Genomic DNA, 18,152 nt, shown 5'->3' with positions numbered 1-18,152 from the left:
GAGCACCTGCTGCGGACTCACCCAGCGTGATCCTAGACCCTGGGCTATGGCTGTGGGAAGCTAGATGGTGTCTCTCGTGAAAGCCTGAGTTTTCTTACTGGAGAAGTCAACTGAAGTCCCACTCATGGCCTGTTTCTTGAAAGCAGACGTCTAGAGGAGGACTTTCAAAGAGAAAAATAGATTTTCTTTCTAGCCAGACACCTTCGTTGCTGTACCGGGGTGTCGTTCCCTCGGATGGTCAGAAGGTGGCAGCACAACATCTGTAGAATCCACATTCCACATGAGGCCAGGATTGGATTTGGTTTATTTCCACAGCTGGCTCTGAGGCATTTGTCCCCAGACAACTTTGCAGCCTCTGAGTTGGGGCCGGAGCATGAGATGAAGCATTTACAAATACAGAGAACTATCTCTCCCTGAGCCTTTGGGGACTGAGAGGAGGGGGAAAGGTAGATGGTGTTCAGCATTTGCTGAAATGTCAGGAGGGTAGACAAGACAGTCATACGCGGATGAGGCAGACATGCGTAGGACCACAGCTCCATCCCCACCTGCAGGCTGTGACTTGTTTCTGACCTGATCCATTCTCCCCATCCCACTCCCTCTCCTCCTCAGGCCTTTGGGTTCTAGTGGACTGGAGCTTCCTTCCCTGTCATGAAAACCCCTCTCAAAGTATCCTCTCCAGTCCCCCAGCATCCAGGGTCTGCCCCACCCTTTGCTTTGTTCTGCAACACTGGAGCCTGGCTGTGAAAATGAATGTTATGAGCAGTCATGACTATTGCAGAAGGCATGTTTACATTCTGTTAATAAACACCATGAAACCTGCACTTGTATATTTTTTAACCAGAAGTTCTGCTTATTTGGCATGATCCTCATGAAAGGTCGCAAATGGGCCAGCTAGGAAATAGACATAAAAAAGTGAAGTGGGACCTGACCTGCAGCCTCCGTGCCTGTCAGACAGTGGGGAGTGGTGGAGACTGGCTGCCCTGTCTAAGGGACAGCCACTCCTCAGCTCCACCCAAGGGGGCTATGCAGGAATTCAGACCCAGTGCTGCCAGATCTGGAGCTTCCCAAGAGAGGCTGAGCATCCAGATTTTTATGTAGAGATTTTAATTTTACCTCATTTTTCCAGCTACAACTTGATATAATTCACATACTATGCGGCTCACCCATTTAGTGTGCAGTTTAGTACTTTTTAGCTCAACGTTGTGCAACCATCACAATTTCGGGATGTTTCATCACCCCCCAAAAAAGCCCCATGCCCACGGGCAGATATTTCCCATTTCTCCTGAGCCCTCCAGTCTCTGGCGACCATGAATCTACTTCTCTGGGTTTGCATATTCTGCACATTGTACGTAAATGGAATCATACAATATCTGGTCTTTGGTTCTTTCTGGTTTCTTTAATTTACATAATGGTTCAAGGTTCATTCATGATGTAGCTAAGTCAGTACTTCATTTCTTTTTATGGCTGAATAAATTTCATTATATGGATAGGCCACTTTTTTTTTCATTTATTGCCTGATAGACATTTGGGTTATTTCCACTTTTTGGCAATTGTTAATAATGCTGCTATGTACATTGTAAACTGACTAATGTTAAATTAAGCACACACACAAAAAGACACCTATAGAAAAAATAATGCTATTATGAATGTTGTCACATTTTACTTTTTTTTTGGAGGGGGCAGTAATTAGGTTTATTTATTAATGGCAGTACTGGGGATTGAACCCAGGACCTTGTGCATGCTGAGCATGTGCTCTACCACTGAGCTGTATCCTCCCGCCCCCTTATTGTCACATTTTAGAATGTTGACTGCTACTTATATGAGGTACTTGGAGTAGTCAAACTCAGAAAGTAGAATGGTGGGTGCCAGGGGAAGGGGAAATGGGGATTTGGTGTTTAATGGGGACAGTTTCCATTTGGGATGATAAAGTTCTGAGGTTGGATGGTGGTGATGGCTGCCCAACAACACGTATGCTTTCTTTAAATTGAAGTATGGTTGGTTTACAATGTGTTAGTTTCTGGTGTACAACATAGTGATTCAGCTACACACACATATGTAGTCCCCTTCACATTCTCTCTCATTACAGGTCATTACAGGGCATTGAATACAATTCCCTGAGCTACACAGTAGGACCTTGCCATTTATCCATTTTACATATAGTAGTATCTGCAAGTCCCAAACTCCCAACTTATCCCCCACTTCCTTTCCCTCCTGGTAACCGTAAGTTTGTTTTCTATGTGAGTCTGTTTATATTCTGAAATTAAGTTCATTTGTGTCATTTTTTTAGATTCCACATAAAAGTGATATCATATGGTATTTCTTTCTCTTTTACTTTGTTGCTGCAAATGGCATTATTTTATTCTTTTTTATGGCCGAGTAGTATTCCAACAATGTGTAAATGCCACTCAACTGTACACTTAAAAATAATTAAAATGGTAAATTTTATGTTACGTATACATATACATAGTTAAGAAATAAAATAAGAAAATAAAAAATAAATGTTGGCAGCTAACTATAATGTATTTCAGGGACCAAATTTCAGAAGATCCAGGCACACATGGTGTGCCTCCAGTTGAGACTTGTGCTGGGAACAGCTCAGCCGCAGGTTGATGTGGTGGTGCAGCGCCAGACTCCCCAGCGCTCCGCGTGGTGTGGCGCACACGTGCTTTCTTCCTGCAGTGACACACAGCCGGGGCAGGAGCCCCCGGGCCAGGCCGAACACTTTGATTTAGCATCTAGGGTATGGGAAGGACCTTGTTAACCAGCCTCATTTGGTTATTGCCAAGAGACATGGGAAGTGGGTGAACATGAATGTCTCTTACGGGTCAAGTGGTTTAACATACTAGGATTGTTTTTTAATAGGCTTTGTTTTTTGGAGCACTTTCTAGATTTCACAGTGAAATTGTGAGGAAGGTGCAGAGAGTTCCTGAACACCCTCTGCCCCTACGCACGCACAGCCTCTTCTGTTATCAGCACCCCCCAGAGAGTGGCACGTTTGTTAGAACTGAGAACCTGCGTGGACACATCATCACCAGAAGTCCATAGTTAAATTAGGCTCCCTCTTGGTGGTGTGCAGTCTGTGGATTTGGACAAGTGTAATGACACGTCCACAGCTACAGTATCACAGAGATGAGTTTCATGGCCTCGGGTTTGGTTTTCCTGTGCAGTGCGGGTAGTTCTCAGCACTGGAGCATCCTGAATTGTTGTGCACAGTTTTAACAACTTCACTGGACTTGAGCCCTGGGTGGGGCGGACCAGTGGGGGCCACCCTTTGAAAGGGATGGGAACAGACAGAGGGGTGCTGGAGGCTAGCAGGTTTGACCACGGGTGGCAGACAGGAGGGAGAAGGTGGCCCAGGGGAGTCAGACACCACTTGGCACACACGACCTCACGTTGCCCTCACAACAGCCCTGCCAGGTGGCACCGGGTGAGCAGACAGACCTGTAAGGCTCAGCGACATGCCCAGGTCCTAAGCCTGTGGGTGAGGAGTGGCTGGAACCCGGTGTCAGCTCCTGCAGTTCACTCTGGGCCTGGCACAGCGGGCTCTCCCCAGGCTTGGTGCCCGGGGGCCACTCCAGGATCTTGGCACAGTAAGTCCCAGCCCTGGCCGAGCAGGTGTTTCCCACCCTGGGCACCTGGGGGACTTAGGCCTCACAGCGCTGGCACAGGTGACCTCTCGTGTTCTCTTGCTGATACGCGAGCAGCTCAGAAGTCTCTTCCCTCCTACCTTGCCTGGGAGGCTCGTTGCTCTCCCCTCAGAACTCAGGCTATCCCCGTCCCTTCAGTGTTCATCGCTCCTGCTCTCTGCAGCCCTGTGTCAATCTGCTGCATATTTATATCTGGCTCTCGTGCTAAACCAAACTCCTCAAGGCAGGGCGCATAATTTTTAAAAAAATTGGAGTATAGTTGACGTACCATGTAACATAAGTTATAAATATATAACATAGGATTCATAATTTTTAAAGATTATATTCCATTTATAGTTACTACACAAGAGTGGCTATATTTCCTGTTGTGTAATATATTCTTATAGCTTATTTAATTTTTACATAATAGTTTGTACTTCTTACTCCTCTCCCCCTACCTTGCCCCTCCCCCTTCCCTCCCGCCCCTAGTAACCACTAGTTTGTTCTCTAAATCTGAGTTCCTTTGCTTTGCAAAAGCTTTCATGTTTAATTAGGTCCCATTTGTGGGTTTTGTGGTTTTTTTTTTTTCAGTTTCCTTTGCTTTAGGAGACAGATCCAAAAAAATTCTGCTATGATTTGCAGCAAAGACTGTTCTGCCTATGTTTTCTTCTTCTAGTTTTATGGTTTCAGTGTTAACATTTAGGTCTTTAATCCATTTTGAGTTTATTTTTTATACGGTGTTAGAGAATTTTCTAATTTGTTTTACGCAACTTTTTTGGTTAATGTTGTATTTAGGGTCCAGCACACTGGTAAGTTGTCAAAGAAGTGCCTTTTCCACAGATCAGTTTAATGAGTGAGCAGATCAAACAAACTTGGTGGCATTGCTTCCAGTGACTCTGCGGGTCCTGAGGCCAAGGTGGGGCAGTAGAGGTGCCTCAGCAGACGTTACACAGCCCACGGAGACGCTGGTAAGCCTGCGCAGCTGTGTTCTCTGGGCCCTAATTCCTCTTCTCTGAAGTGAGCAGGAGACTGATGGAAGATCGAACCAGCCCCACCATCCCAGTGTCTGGGGGACTCTACCCGCCAAGGCAGGGTTGGGTCCTTACTGGTTTCCCTCCCCAGCCTTTGCGGCAGGAGTGTCACCTTTTCTCAGCCATGTCCAATTCTTGTGACCCTGGGGTCCACAGATCTGCCATGTTCCTTCAAGCCTTTCTTTCCAGCCTGTTTTGGAGACCACCCACATCTCAGGGCCGCTGTACCCTAGGGTCCAGGAAGTGGCTGAATAGAGAGAAAGGGAGAAGGGGCCAGTCTTTCCACCCAAAAAAAGAAGGAACACACAGGTGGCCGCACTTGCCTTCTGGAGAGGAAGTGTGTGTGTGCAGGGATGTGAAAAGTTGTCACTCCTGACTGGTGTGGGGAGTCCTCTCTGGGTCCCCCACCACTTGACGCTTCCTGCTGGAATGGTCATGTCCTTGGTGCCCCAGCAGCTGCCACCCCAACCTCAGTCCCTGAAACAAAGCACTTTTCTTCCAGTAGTCATCTGTGAGAACAATGGCCTTTATTTAAAAAATAAACTTTACGTAACACAAGAAAGGATCACTGTGACCGTGTCTCCCGTCCCCCCAGACAGGGTGGAGAGGTGGGCAGAGTCACAGCCTGGCAAAGTCCCCTTTGTGCTGCTCCAGCCACTGATCCAGTGTCCTAGCCTTGGGGTTGAGCCTCAGGGTCAGTCCGATGTCGCGGTCGGGTTTCAGGGCGTAGAAACGGAACATGTTGGCTAGGTCCCGGGCGCCAGGGAAGCCAAGCTTTTCGTAGTCCTCAGCGGTTGTCTGGAAGCAGAGGGGCGTCTCTTAGGGTCGGTCGGCATCTCCAGCCCCCTGACCCCACTGTCAGCACCTCAGTTCCTACCCTGGTCCTTACTAAGTTCATCAGAAAACCGTTCTACTGAAAAGATGAAAGTTTGAAAACCACTGTTCTAGGGCAATTTAAATCCTGTTCTTCCACAATCATGAGATGAAAACTTCTCAGTCCCTTCCAAATCAGAACTCTGCTTACATCACTTTCTTCCTCAAAAACCAAACCTGTTTCTCTTTCCCGACCAAACTGAATCTGAACTTAGCTCCTCAAATCCTCCATGACTGCCTCAGGGTATATTTGTTTAGATAGTCATACACCACCGTGTTCATTGTGCTAGGAAAGTGTTTACATCAATTATTCCATTCAACCCCCACAACAAACAGGAGGGGGAAACTCTTAATACACCCACTTTATGGGTGAGGAAACTGAGGCAGAGAGGGGTCAGGGGCCGGGCCCCCAGTCTGGAGTCTGACTCGCCCGAAACATGTCCTGCCGTGGTCTCTCCCCATCATTGCTCTGCTTGGGTCTAGGGGCTCTACAGGTGGTTTTTATCTTTTAATGACTCAGTATCCCAGATTTTCTTTAGTGAAAAAAAGCAAGAAACAAGGCACCTGGGGGTCTGGACAGGAACTTAGCATCAGGGGAGAGGAGAGGACTGTGGGCCTCCTGTCCACCTAATCAGGCCAAGTAGGAAGGGAGACAGGGTGGGGCCTACTCTGGCCTCCTTCTCCTTCCCCAGAGGAGCCTAGGATGCTCTGAGTTGTCCCTCCTTGCCTTGCCCCCCACTGTCCCCTTTTCCTGGAAACCTTCCTCGTGACTTAGTCAAATAGTGATGCCAGAAATTTCACTTGGCGGCCACACTTGGCTCCCAAGAACAGCACGACATAAACGTTTATGGTGATGAATTTGGATTTCCATTGCTCAGAGTGCTGGGGCCACCCCTTCCCTATTGCTCACAAAGCCTCTCTGACCAGGGATGCTGGTCCCCTGGTGGGAGCTGGGACACCCCCCTGGCCGGGCCTTCCCACCTTGGCGTCACGCACGGCCTTCCCTGTGTGCTTGGAGAGCAGGGTGGCATACTCCTCCGCCGTGTGCCTGCAGGTGCTGAGCCCGATGTCCTGGCCAACGTACTCCTCTGGCATCTTAAGCAGGCTGAGCACCACAGGGCCCAGGTCGGTCACCGACATGCCGTCCATGGGCACGTCACCCATGGGCAAGCCTGGGAGGGGGAGAGGGACGAGCTGACATGCATGTGCACAGGCCAGCACCTGGCACGCACAGACACCCTAGTGTGAGTAGTGGAACTGAGTCAGGAGTCGGGACACAATCGGGTCCTGCCACCCTGCACGCCCTTCACAACCTCAGAGCCTGGCTGCTTCCTTCCCGGCATGGGGAGAACCCTGGACCTGTCACCCCTCTCAGGGCTGAGATGGGAACAAGGGGAAGGAGAGGAAGGGGCTCTGAAAGGCTCACAGGAGAAAGGGCACTCTCTCAAATCCCAAATTCCTGACGTGGACACCTGTGGGGGGTGTCCAAACACCAGCTCTACCAACAGGAAGGCCTGGTTAGCCGAGGCCCGGGCCTCGCCCAGAGCCGCGGTGCTCAGTCATGTTAAATTAACGAGTGACTCCACCTGCCAAGCTGTGGTTTGGGTGGAGAGTCAGGGCAGGGTCTAGATGTGACACCTGGAGCCCTCAGATCCTGCCCTATAAAATTTCCTCACCTACAAAAAGGGGCCACTGCGGCTGCCTGTTCAGATGACCCAGGGAGTCTGTGAGGATGGAGCTCCAACTCAGAGACAGGACACAGGTGATCTCTGACTACAGCTTTGCAAACTGTAAAGGGCGGTGCCATTGTGCCAACAATGGGACCAGGCTCTGCTCACTGGTGGGCAGGACCCAAGTGAGGGTGAGTGGAGTTCACACACAGGTAAGGGGCCGGGAAGGCACTGACCCCTCCCACTCTGCCTGCTGAGCTTCCTGCGCTAACCCCCTGACCTGCCGGCAGGACGTAGGTTGTACACGGCTCCCTCTAAGCCAGGGGTCCAACACATCCAGCCATTTACAGATACGCAAATAGGTATCAAGAAGAAAGTGCTTTCCTACTTTGGGAAATCTACAACTGGACCTTACCTTCCAAATCCTCCCCTTAGTTTTGAAGGAGAAGTAACAACGACCACTCATCTCCATAAAGCTCTCCAACAAAGCATCGCATCACCACTCTTGGTAGACTGTCCCATGGCCCCTGCGGAAGTCTGTGCTGTGCCCATGTCACAGAACAGGAAGCAGAGGCCCCACAAGCCTACCTGCCTGGCTCACAGTCACAGCCTCGTGTGAGAGCCAGGGCTTGGACCCAGAACCCATCTGAGGGCAAGCCCACTTTCTGCCCCATCACAGCTCCACCTGGTGAGAGCAGACACCCGAGGAAGGGGGAGGGCACTCACTCAGCAAGTAGCTCTTTCCATCTGGGGCTTTCTGGGGCAGGAAGTAGGAGAGGAGATTCTCGAAATAGCAGGGCAGCCGCACGCTGGTCATGGGAACGCCGATGTTCCGGAAATATTCCTCCACCTCCCCCTTGCCATCAAAGTGGCCCACAACCAGTCTCCCCGCCGTCAGCTTCTTGATGTTCTCCAGGCCACTGTAGACCACGTAGTGAAGGCCCAGGCGCTTGGCCAGGTCGGCCAGCAGCTTTCCCTGGTGGGCCGGGAAGGACAAACCACAAAGCTCAGAGGGAGGACGTGCCCCCATCACGACCCTGGCTCTCCAACTCCAGGGTGGCCACTGTGCCAAGAGCCACACGCCACTTACCCCTCTGAAAGGCTCCCTCTTCTGGAACGATGCTCACACAGCACCGCGGGATTACAAGCCTCCCACCACCCGTACAAACTTAGTGCCACTTCTCTAGATCATCTGGGTTATACCGTCTGATGTGCGTGACCGTGGCCCACCCCTGTGCCATCTGTGAGGGTGCACACAGAGGCTTCCACCTCTGCCTGCTCTCAGGGAGCATTAGTCCACGTGCTAAGCTGTCTTCCTTGGAGAGCTTCCCTGGGAAGTGCTGTGGCTCAGCACACAACACGTACCACTCGGTTCCAGATTGGCCCTGCAGCACATTAGCGCTGCGACCCAGGATAAGTGATCTAATCGCTCTGGCCTCGTCAGTTAAACAGGGACAGCGACACTACCTGCTGCACCAGGCTGTGCTGGATAGTGGCCTCCAGACAGGTATGTCCACGTCCTAACCCCCAGACCCTGTGAATGTCACATCATTTGGGAAAAGGGCTCTGCAGATATTTTTAAGGTAAGGAGATTGAGATCACTGTGGATTTCCTTGGTGGGCCCTCAACCCAGTGATGAATGTCTTAACAAGAGACAGACGAGGAGAAGGCCACGTGAAGACAGAGGCAGAGACCGGAGTGACGTGGCTGCAGAGAGCCGGCAGCCTCTAGAAGCTGGAAGAGGCAAGGAGTGGAACTTCCCTTGGAGCCTCCTGAGGGAGCAGGGCCCTGCCAACACCTTGATGTTGTACTTCTGCCTCCCAGAACTAGGAGAGAACTGACTCCTGTTGTCTTTTTTCCTTAACTTTATTTTTATTGAAGTCTAGTCAGTTTACAATGCTGTGTCAATTTTTGGTGTATAGCACGATGCTTCAGTCATACATGAACACACATATATTCATTTTCATATATTTTTTCCCCATAAGTAACTAAAAGATATTGAATATAGTTCCCTGTGCTATACAGCATGAACTTGTTGTTGACCCCTGTTGTCTTAAACCACCTGGCTTGTGGTCATTTTTTATGGCACAGGCGGTCAGGCAAAGATCTGTGACAACCAGAAAAGCTGTCTCTGTCCACTCTCTGGAATGGGCCTCCATGTGAGCCAGCAATCAAAGAAATGGTCAAGGCTGAAAACAAATTTGGAGACCAGTGCTCCAGTCCAATGTCCCTTTAAATTGTACATGGGAGGAAAAGACTGACCAGTGCAGGGAGGTCACAAGTCCACAGCCATGGTGGTGGGTAGCTGTGGCGAGGCAGGACTGAACGCTGACTGGCATGGTTCTCAGCCTGTGCCTTTCCTCTGCCACCAGTCACACTTTCCACACACACCCAAGTGCCTTCTATGTCACAGGCACGCTGCAAGTGTCTTCACTTTCAGCAAGATTTTAAAAAGATGGCCATGTCCCCTAAATAGTCACAACCTTCCCCCTCTGCCACCTGGGCTCAATAACTAGCCAACCAGAGAGATTCTGAGTGGAAAACAGAAGATAAACATACAACATGTGAAAGGGGGCAAGGGGGACTTTCTGGAATGATAGAAATGTATTATATTTTGATTACAATGGCAGTGATGTAAGTATATCCATTTTTAAATCTCATCAAAGCATGCAATTAAAATGTTTGCATTTTAAGAAAATTATGAGTCAATAGAGTTTTTTAGAAAGTGTAAAAAGTCACTGGATGACATAAAGCAGATTATGGCTGCCTGGGGCTAGGGAAAAGGGAGAATGGGGAGTGGCTGCCACCAGGTATGGTGTTTCTTTTTGGGGTGATGAGACGTTCTGGAATTAGGTAGTGGGGATGGCTACACACCTTTGTGACTATGTTAAAAACTACAGAATTGTACACTTTAGAAGAGTGAACAGTATGGTATATGAATGATATCTGAAAAAAAAAATGTCACTGGATGAGGAAGCAGCCATCTCCTGCCCTCAAAAGTCTAGGAGGGTTGCATGGAAGAGGAGGGGAAAGGCCTGCAGTAGTAAGTGGTCACAGGCAGGGGTCAGCCCCTCTCTAGCAAGTCAGAGCTGCCCCCTCAGGGACCAGCAGAGACCTGGGAGCTCCTTTGCAGAGACCCTGCTCCCAGCCCCGGCCTCCGCACGCACTCCCGCCTGCCCTCACCTGCTTGACCTCCCGCTCCTGACTGCAGCTCTCCCAGTAGTTGGTCACGATGAAGGTGGCGTGAGCCCCGGTCAGGGCCAGCTCCATGCTGGCCTCATCATCCTGGTCTCCCTGCACTACTTCTGCACCTTGCAGCCTCAGCTCCTTCGCTGCCCTCTGCCCAGGGTCCCGGGTCACCACTCGGACCCTGAATGTCCCATCTTCCAGAAGCGTCCGGGCCACTGAGCCCCCCTGGGCACCTGTGAAGAGTCAGAAAGACTGGCAGGGTCAGAGCGGCCCAGGAGGCCTGCCAAGGGTGAAGCCCCTATAGGGAACGCTCCACCGCAGCAAGATACCCACCCTGTCTGCCTGTGACCCCCACTGCCTGCCTTACCCCAGCTTTTATATACTTACTCATTTAGATTGAAGAATAGTCGACATACAATGTGTTAGTCTCTGGTGTGCAGCATACTGGCTCAGTTATACATACATACATATACATTCATTTTCCATATTCTTTTTCATTATAGATTACTACAAGATATTTAATATAGTTCCCCGTGCTATAGAGTAGGACCTCATTGTATATCTATTTTATACTTAGTAGTTTGTGTCTGTTAATCCCAAACTCCTAATTTATCCCTCCCCCTCCTTTCCCCCCTGGTAACCATAAGTTTGTTTTCTATGTCTGTGAGTTTCTGTTTTGTAAATAAGTTCATTTGTGTCATTTTTTTTTTCAGATTCTACACATAAGTGATAACATATGGTATTTGTCTTTCTCTTTATGGCTTACTTCACTTAATATGATGATCTCTAGGTCCATCCATGTTGCTGCAAATGGCATTATTTTACTCCTTTTTATGGCTGAGTAGTATTTCATTGCATACATATACCACAGCTCTTTATCCATTCATTTGTCAATGGGCATTTAGGTTGCTTCCATGTCTTTACACCATCTTTTAATAACAGCTTCACTGAGATAGAATTCACTTGCTGTAATATTCACCCTTTTAAATTGGCTTTTGGTATATTCAGAGTGTGCAACCATCACTGCAGTCAATTTTAGAACATTTTCATTGCCCCCCAAAGAAAACCCATACCCATTAGCAGTCACTCCCCATTCTCCCCTCCTCCTCACCCCTGGCAACCACTAATTTACTCTCTGTCTCTATGGCTTTGCCTGTTCTGGACATGTCATATACATGGAATCATACAACATGTGGTGTTTTACCTCTGGCTTCTTTCACTTAGGAACGTGTTTTCAAGGTTCATCCATGTTTTAGCAGACATCACACTTAGACCTTTCATAAAAATTTTAAAATGTATTATGAAATATTCAGCACATACAAAAAAGGTTACCAGTACTCAAGAGCCCATCGCATAGCATAAGAAATAAAATATCTCCTATACCTAAAAAAAAAGACTGAGAAAATTATAAAAATTAAAATCATTGAAAGGAAGAAAATAAATATCATCCATAAATATATGTATAAGAACACCTGCTGCAACATTATTAGCAGTACTGGAAATTTATAGAAAACCTAGATGTCCTTTGGTAAGAATCTGGTTAAATAAGTGATGAATCAATACAAAAGTGATTAAAAAGAATATGGCAGATCTGTATGTATGACCTAAGACAAGTGACCACAGTGTGTCCTAGAGTGGAAAAGGCAAACTCAGGGGGAGGGTATAGCTCAGTGGTAGAGTACATGCTTAGCATGCACGAGGTCATGGGTTCAATCCCCAGTACCTCCATTAAAATAAATAAATAAATAAAGCTAATTATCTCCTTCCCCCCAAAAAACCCAAAACAAAACAAAAGGCAAACTGCAGAACTACAACTACCCTTATACAGTAGTGGCAGGAATGTAAAATGGGACAGTCACTTTGAAAAACTGTCTGGCAGTTCCTCAAAATGCTAAATACAGTTACCAAATGATCTAGCAATTCCAATCCTAAGTAAAGTTGCAAGAAAATTAGAAACATATGTCCACACAACTAGTATATGAAAGTTCACGGCATTATTCACGATGGCCAAGATATGGGGACAAAACATAAAGGGCAAAATATCTATCAATGAATAAAATGCAAGGTGGTCTATCCATACAATAGAATATTATTCAGCCACGAAAAGGAAGGAAGCACTGATACACGCTACAACATGGATTAGAAAACATGATGCTCAGTGAAAGTCAAACACAAAAGGCCACATATTGTATAATTTCATTTATATGAAATGTTCAGAATGGGCAAATCTGATGACAGAAATTTGGTGGCTACCAGGGGCTGGGGAAAGTTGGAGGAAATAGGGAGTGATTGCTGGTGGGTACAGGGTTTCTTTTGGGGGTGATGAAATGTTCTAAAACTGTGGTGATGGTCACAGAGCTCTGTGAATATACTTAAAAGCAGTGAATTGCATACTTTAAATGGGTGAATTGTGTGGTATGATTTTTATCTCAATAAAGATGTTATATATTTTAAAAAATATATAGGAAAGAAAAAACAAGTTGGGGCGAAATAAAACACTACCATTTAAAAAATAGTATCTATATATCTAATCTGTCTGGTAGAATACTCAAGAAACTTGTTAACAGTAATGGATGGGGTTTCAGGTACAGAGGTGGGAGGAAGATTTAATTGTGCTATTAGGTGCAGTCACTAGTTATTCAAAGTTAAGTAATTAATTTCAAAACAAAAATTTAAAGGGGATCAGCGTTCAGGTCCTCTCCCACGGCTCCACCCTGGGTCAGGGGTCCTAGCTATCTCTCACCCCTTCCTCCAGGACCCCTGGACGTCTCCTGGCGCTGGGGGGTCGGGCGCCCTGGCTCTGCGGGGTAGACCGGCCGGACCCCTCGGCTGGGCTTAATGACGGGTCCAGGGCCTTGGGGGCTCCGCTTGGGGTTTCGCTTACCTGTGGCTCCAAACACGACCACCAATTTCTTGTCCGCCATGTGAGCAGCGGCTGGAAATGCGGTCCAGAGAGGTCTGGGGGCCGTGGGAAGCGAGGAGTCGGCGAAGGGGCTGGGGGTTCCCGCCTGAACGATCCCGTGCGCGCAGCGAAGGACAAAGGGGGCGGTCCTGCCAGGAGAGGTCGGGACCCTGGGACCCCCGTCGCCAAGGGCCCGATACCCCCTCCCAGCTCGACCCTGGCACCCCACCTCCCTCCCGAGTACCCCGGCCCCGCTGTACCTCCTTGACACAGCCTAGGTGGGAAACAGTGAGGGAGACGAGGACCCCGGGTTTTGTAGCCGAGTCCACCGCGGAGGGGAGGATGGACGTCTTCGAGCGGCGGGAACCCCCGCCCGCAGCTCCGGACGCACTCTGCCAAAGCCACCCCTTCCCAACAGCCTGTATAAAGGGACCCCAGGCTGCACTGCTTCCGAATCCCCATCATCCAGACTCCGACTCTGCGCGGAGCTGAACTGTCACCCACCTCCGCGGGCACAGATGGTTCGGCCTGCTTCCTGCCGCGCTGGGAGGCCGTTCAGGACGCGCCCTCCCCAGACCTTCGTAAACCGGAGTTGCATAAATCGGGGCTGACCGAAATGTTCGCGCAGAGGGCTGCTTAGCTGAATGCTGGGGGTGATGACTGCGTGAAGCTAAATAATTAAGTAGGTAGGTAGGTAGATAAAATTTTTGTTATCTTGCACGAACATCTTTGAAATATGGGGCATCACCCAAAGATAAGTAAGTCTATATCCGTGAGTCTTAACATCTGAAGCTCTGAGTTCTTACATACCTGACTCATGTTTGAGGTCGCTACTACTTGCACGGATTTGAATTCTTTCTAACAGAAAAGAGAGTTCTTTGTGTTCAACTAAAACTCAGAAATGACCCTCTCACTCCTCTTCTGAAATGTACTGCTGAGAGGATTGGAGCATTCGGGTTTTTTTCCTTCCTTCTTTCGTTCCCGAATGTGTACCGACCCCTCCCGGAATGTCAACTTCGTGACAGTCGGCACTTGCCTGTGTTCACTGCTGAATTACCAGCACCTAAAATAGCACCTGGCACAAACTAGGGACTCGATAAATATTTGCTGATTGACTGGTTGTCTAAATATCTACTAGGCACTGGAGTTACAGGGAAATCAAACTGAAACTGATGCTGTTTTCCCAAATCTAGTAGTGGCGATAACCCACAAGTTAATATGTATTTTTTTTTAATTATTGAAGTATAGTCAGTTTACAATGTTGTGTCAATTTCTGGTGTACGGCATGTTTCATTCATACATATATTCATTCTCATATTGTTTTTCAATTATGAGTTACTAACAAGGTATTGAATATAGTTCCCTATGCTATACCGAAGAAACTTGCTGATCTTAATGTGTATTTTATGTATGTAAAATATTGATCTTTATGTATTATGCATATATTTATTTTAATAAATACACAGTTTACTTGTGTTTTTTGTTTGTTTGGTGGGGGAGGTAGTTAACTTTATTTATTTTATTTATTTATTTTTAATTGAGGTACTAAGGATTGAACCCAGGACTTCGTGCTTGCTAAGTATGTGCTCTACCACTGAGCTGTACTCTACCACTGAGCTATATCCTCCCCACTGTTTACTTTTGTTTATATTTATAAATGAAGGTATCATCTAAATAGAGTGTTAATCTTGCATAAATCTCATATAGTCTCCTCCACACCCTGTTATGTTATACCTCTGAGCTCAAGCTCAGAGTTTGCTGGGAACTCTGCCTATTTGCCTGGAATACCTTCCTCCCACCACCTCAGATGGGGCTAACTCCTACTCATTTCTTTAACACACCACATAACCATCACTTCCTCCAGGAAGCCCTCTCTGATTCCTAGGCTAGGCTAACTACTATTTCACTCCCATCTTTATTCCACTGGCAAAATTGTCTCTACCATATTAGATGGAGGGCTTCCTGAGTGCTGACCCCATGTCTTTTTTGTCTCTGTCTCACTCCTTCCTGGCACAACTGTTGGGGGACACTTGGCTGGGTGGTTGACATGGGTTGGTAAGAAGAATTTACCAGAAAGGAAGATGTTTAAGAACAAAGGAAAGTTTAATACATGTGCTGCTACACGCAATAGTGGGCCACACAGGCAAGAGATCCCTGCGTGTCCACCGAGTGTGAACATGCAGGGTCTTTTATCGGGGAAGGGGCTGTGAACACAAAGGAATAGAACAGCCTTCTGATTGGTTATATGTGAGGTAAAGGACTTTGGTATATGAGAAGATAGTGGATTCACGACTCCAATAAGGAGGAAGGTGGGCTAAGACAATCGACCTGAGCTACAATGAGGCTAGTCATTTCCCAGGGCCTGTTGATTTTGCTAAGGCAAACACATTAGGAAAGGGTGTACTTTGGTTTTTTTTCAGGGATTGCAGGCAGACATCCAAGAGCCCACGAGTGGGGGTTCGCAGGGCCTCCGCAGGCACCAGGTGGTACTGCAACGATGTCCAGCGCTTAGTAAAAACTCAGTAAATACTTACTAAATGGAACCCAAGTGCATACTACTCTGATTGAAGATGAGGTTTTTCTTCAACTGCATGGGTTAAACCACAAAACTTGATATTCTGAGGTCTCCTCTTTAAGGAAACAATTCCAAACAAGAAGATCCTCAGTGGGACCAGCTGCATAATTTGCAAGGCCCAGTGCAAAAAGAAAATGCAAGGCTCCTTATTTAAAAATTATCAAGAATTTCAAGCCGGTGAAAGCAGAGCATTGAACCAAGCCCAAGGTCCTTCTGAGCGTGGGACCCAGAATGACTGCTCGGTAACTGAGAGTAGCATCCCAGGGACATAATGGGACCCAAGCAACTCCAGTGCCCTTTGGCCTTGCTGAACCTGTAGCTTGCAAATCAGGCAGGCAAAGAATGGCAGGGAACCGCATCTCTGCCCAGGGCTTCTGGTCAGTGGTGCTGGTTCCAGGGAGCTGTCTTGAAGTGGGCAGACAGATGAGCAGCCTGGGGAAATGTCTTGTTTCTTGAAGCCCCAGCTACCCAGTGATCCCCCAAAGCCTGAGGGAAGAGATACGGCTACTGACTGGCATATGTTCAGCCGTGACTCAGCACTTTCTTTGGGACTTTATATCTGACAGAGGACTTCCAGCAAAGCACTTGCCAGTTCACTCAGCCCAGTGCCATGTACTAATGATAACAGTCAAACCCTTCTCTGGGCTCCTCCTACGTATCAGGCACAGACAGCCCCATATTATCTCATTTGAACCTTTGAGGCAACCCCTCCTTCAATCAGTGCCACTCCATTTAATTCAATTTTATGTGTGTGTATGTTTGGGGCAAAGGGCATTCTGTGTGTACGTCCTGTTACCCTTTTCTTAAAATTCATACTTTTAAATTTGATTTTGATAGCCAAGTAATGCATAATGCATTTATTTGTTCTCATTAAAAAATTTAAATGGTACAGATACAGCATAAGTGACCCTTGACATTCCTTTGTCATTCTACTGTGTAAACCATCCCTCTTTGGATGCATTTACAGGCTGAAACATGAACATGTAGAAAGATAACATTTTGTAGTAAAAAAATAAATAAGTAAAAAGGATTGTCAACTAATCAATGGTCAATCTGAAAGGGAGCAGGGCCCTGTGGCCACCCCTCCCCCAACCCCTGCCTCTTGTTTATAGAAAAGCTGAAGTCATCCAGGCCTCCCTAAGTCTTAGAAGAGCAGGTTCAAAGAGCAGATTCAAGCAGTTGATTAGGACAAGCCTGCAGGTGTTAGGGGATGGCAACAACTCTGACCACCTACCTCAGTGATTAACTGAGATTACTCCTCCACTTCCCTTTAGAACTTCCATGGCTGAACAGAATCTTTGGAGATGTTTTTTTGGGGGGGATGCTGGGTCTACCAGGTTGCAGTCATTCTGGTTAAAAGCAACTTTCCTTATTGTTACCAAGGCTGTTGCCCCCAGGATCATACCCCTCCCTCTCCCTTTGCTAGAAACCTATTACTCTTATCGAATTCCCAGGAGGCAGCTGCAATGAGAAGAAACAGAAAGTGGTGACCAACAGGGTCCAAGATGGTGGAGGGTTTGACTTCCAGTGGACCTTGAGCCTCATTCCATTACACATTCATTGTAATGTATTAGCATGCTAAATGCCACACCCACAGTGCCATGACAATTGACGATTGTTATGACAACACCCGGAAAAGCCCACACAAGGACTGAAAAGCCTGAACACGGACTGACTGGCTCCATCACACCCAGAAGGAGGACATGATGGCCAAAGCCTCTCATAAAAGGCTGGACACGTGGCCTGACCTGGGCAGGAGCTGTCTCTACTGGCCATCTTGCCTGATGTCTCCCTGCTTGAGTGCTTTTCTTTCCTTCTCACTGTTTGAGCACTTTCCTTCCTTTTCCTCTTTTAAGAATAAAAGCAGTTTTCACTGTCCCTCTGCCTCAGCTGTGAATTCTTTCCAGCCAGCTGGTAAGGACCCACACTTTGGTGGGCTTCCTAATTTAGGGTCTCACTATCAGCTAACAAATCTAAGAAAGAAATGGAAAATTGCATTCGAGCCAACCTGAGCTCTGAGAATTTGTTCTGAAGAGGCGAGGAGGGAGGCCAGTATATATGTGATTTTGACCAAGGGGTACATGCAATCAAGTACACATCTTGTTAGAAGGTTACTGCTATTTGCAAGGAACAGATATCTTAGTTAATGGTTTTAGTGCATTTCTAAGTATGGAAAGATGCAAGAAAGCGAGTTCATAAAAATTTCTTCTGAAAATATCTATCTGGCCCTAGAGCACAAAGTGCCTCATCCTAACCTCTGCTCTGAACTCTTTCCAGGGAGTATTG

The 18,152-nt window shown here is 47.5% G+C and overlaps 1 protein-coding gene across 3 annotated transcripts; it reads right to left on the bottom strand.

Annotated features, from left to right (window-relative positions):
- Nucleotides 1-5,162: 5,162 nt before the first annotated feature.
- NMRAL1 (NmrA like redox sensor 1) lies at nucleotides 5,163-14,125 on the bottom strand. 3 transcript variants are annotated; one of them, XM_074346385.1, is made up of 6 exons: nucleotides 14,102-14,125; nucleotides 13,796-13,961; nucleotides 13,274-13,440; nucleotides 7,927-8,176; nucleotides 6,512-6,702; nucleotides 5,163-5,455 (listed from the first exon to the last, which is right to left on the bottom strand). In XM_074346385.1, exons 1-6 carry the CDS (start codon nucleotides 14,108-14,110, stop codon nucleotides 5,276-5,278), a joined length of 963 nt encoding a protein of 320 aa, XP_074202486.1. In that variant the 5' UTR covers nucleotides 14,111-14,125; the 3' UTR covers nucleotides 5,163-5,275. The 3 variants fall into 3 exon arrangements, with proteins under 3 accessions (XP_074202486.1, XP_045368664.2, XP_010948098.1); XM_045512708.2 differs by lacking the exons at nucleotides 13,796-13,961; nucleotides 14,102-14,125 and adding an exon at nucleotides 13,552-13,789; XM_010949796.3 differs by lacking the exons at nucleotides 13,796-13,961; nucleotides 14,102-14,125 and adding an exon at nucleotides 10,384-10,622 and having other exon boundaries at nucleotides 13,274-13,446.
- Nucleotides 14,126-18,152: the final 4,027 nt, after the last annotated feature.

The sequence above is a fragment of the Camelus bactrianus genome, chromosome 18 (genome assembly GCF_048773025.1).
Source record: "Camelus bactrianus isolate YW-2024 breed Bactrian camel chromosome 18, ASM4877302v1, whole genome shotgun sequence".
Classification (NCBI taxonomy): Eukaryota; Metazoa; Chordata; class Mammalia; order Artiodactyla; family Camelidae; genus Camelus; species Camelus bactrianus.
The sequence above is the reverse complement of the archived record's forward strand: the minus strand, read 5'-3'. Positions and strand labels throughout refer to the sequence as shown.

What these genes read in the sequence shown, in the direction of transcription:
- NMRAL1 (XM_045512708.2), bottom strand. Translation starts at nt 13,756, where the DNA reads ATGATGGGGATTCGGAAGCAGTGCAGCCTGGGGTCCCTTTATACAGGC. An exon ending in ACCTAGGCTGTGTCAAGGAG is followed by an intron (nt 13,441 to 13,551) that starts GTACAGCGGGGC and finishes CTCTCCTGGCAG; the next exon opens with GACCGCCCCCTTTGTCCTTC. An exon ending in GGTCGTGTTTGGAGCCACAG is followed by an intron (nt 8,177 to 13,273) that starts GTAAGCGAAACC and finishes CCGGCCCACCAG; the next exon opens with GGAAAGCTGCTGGCCGACCT.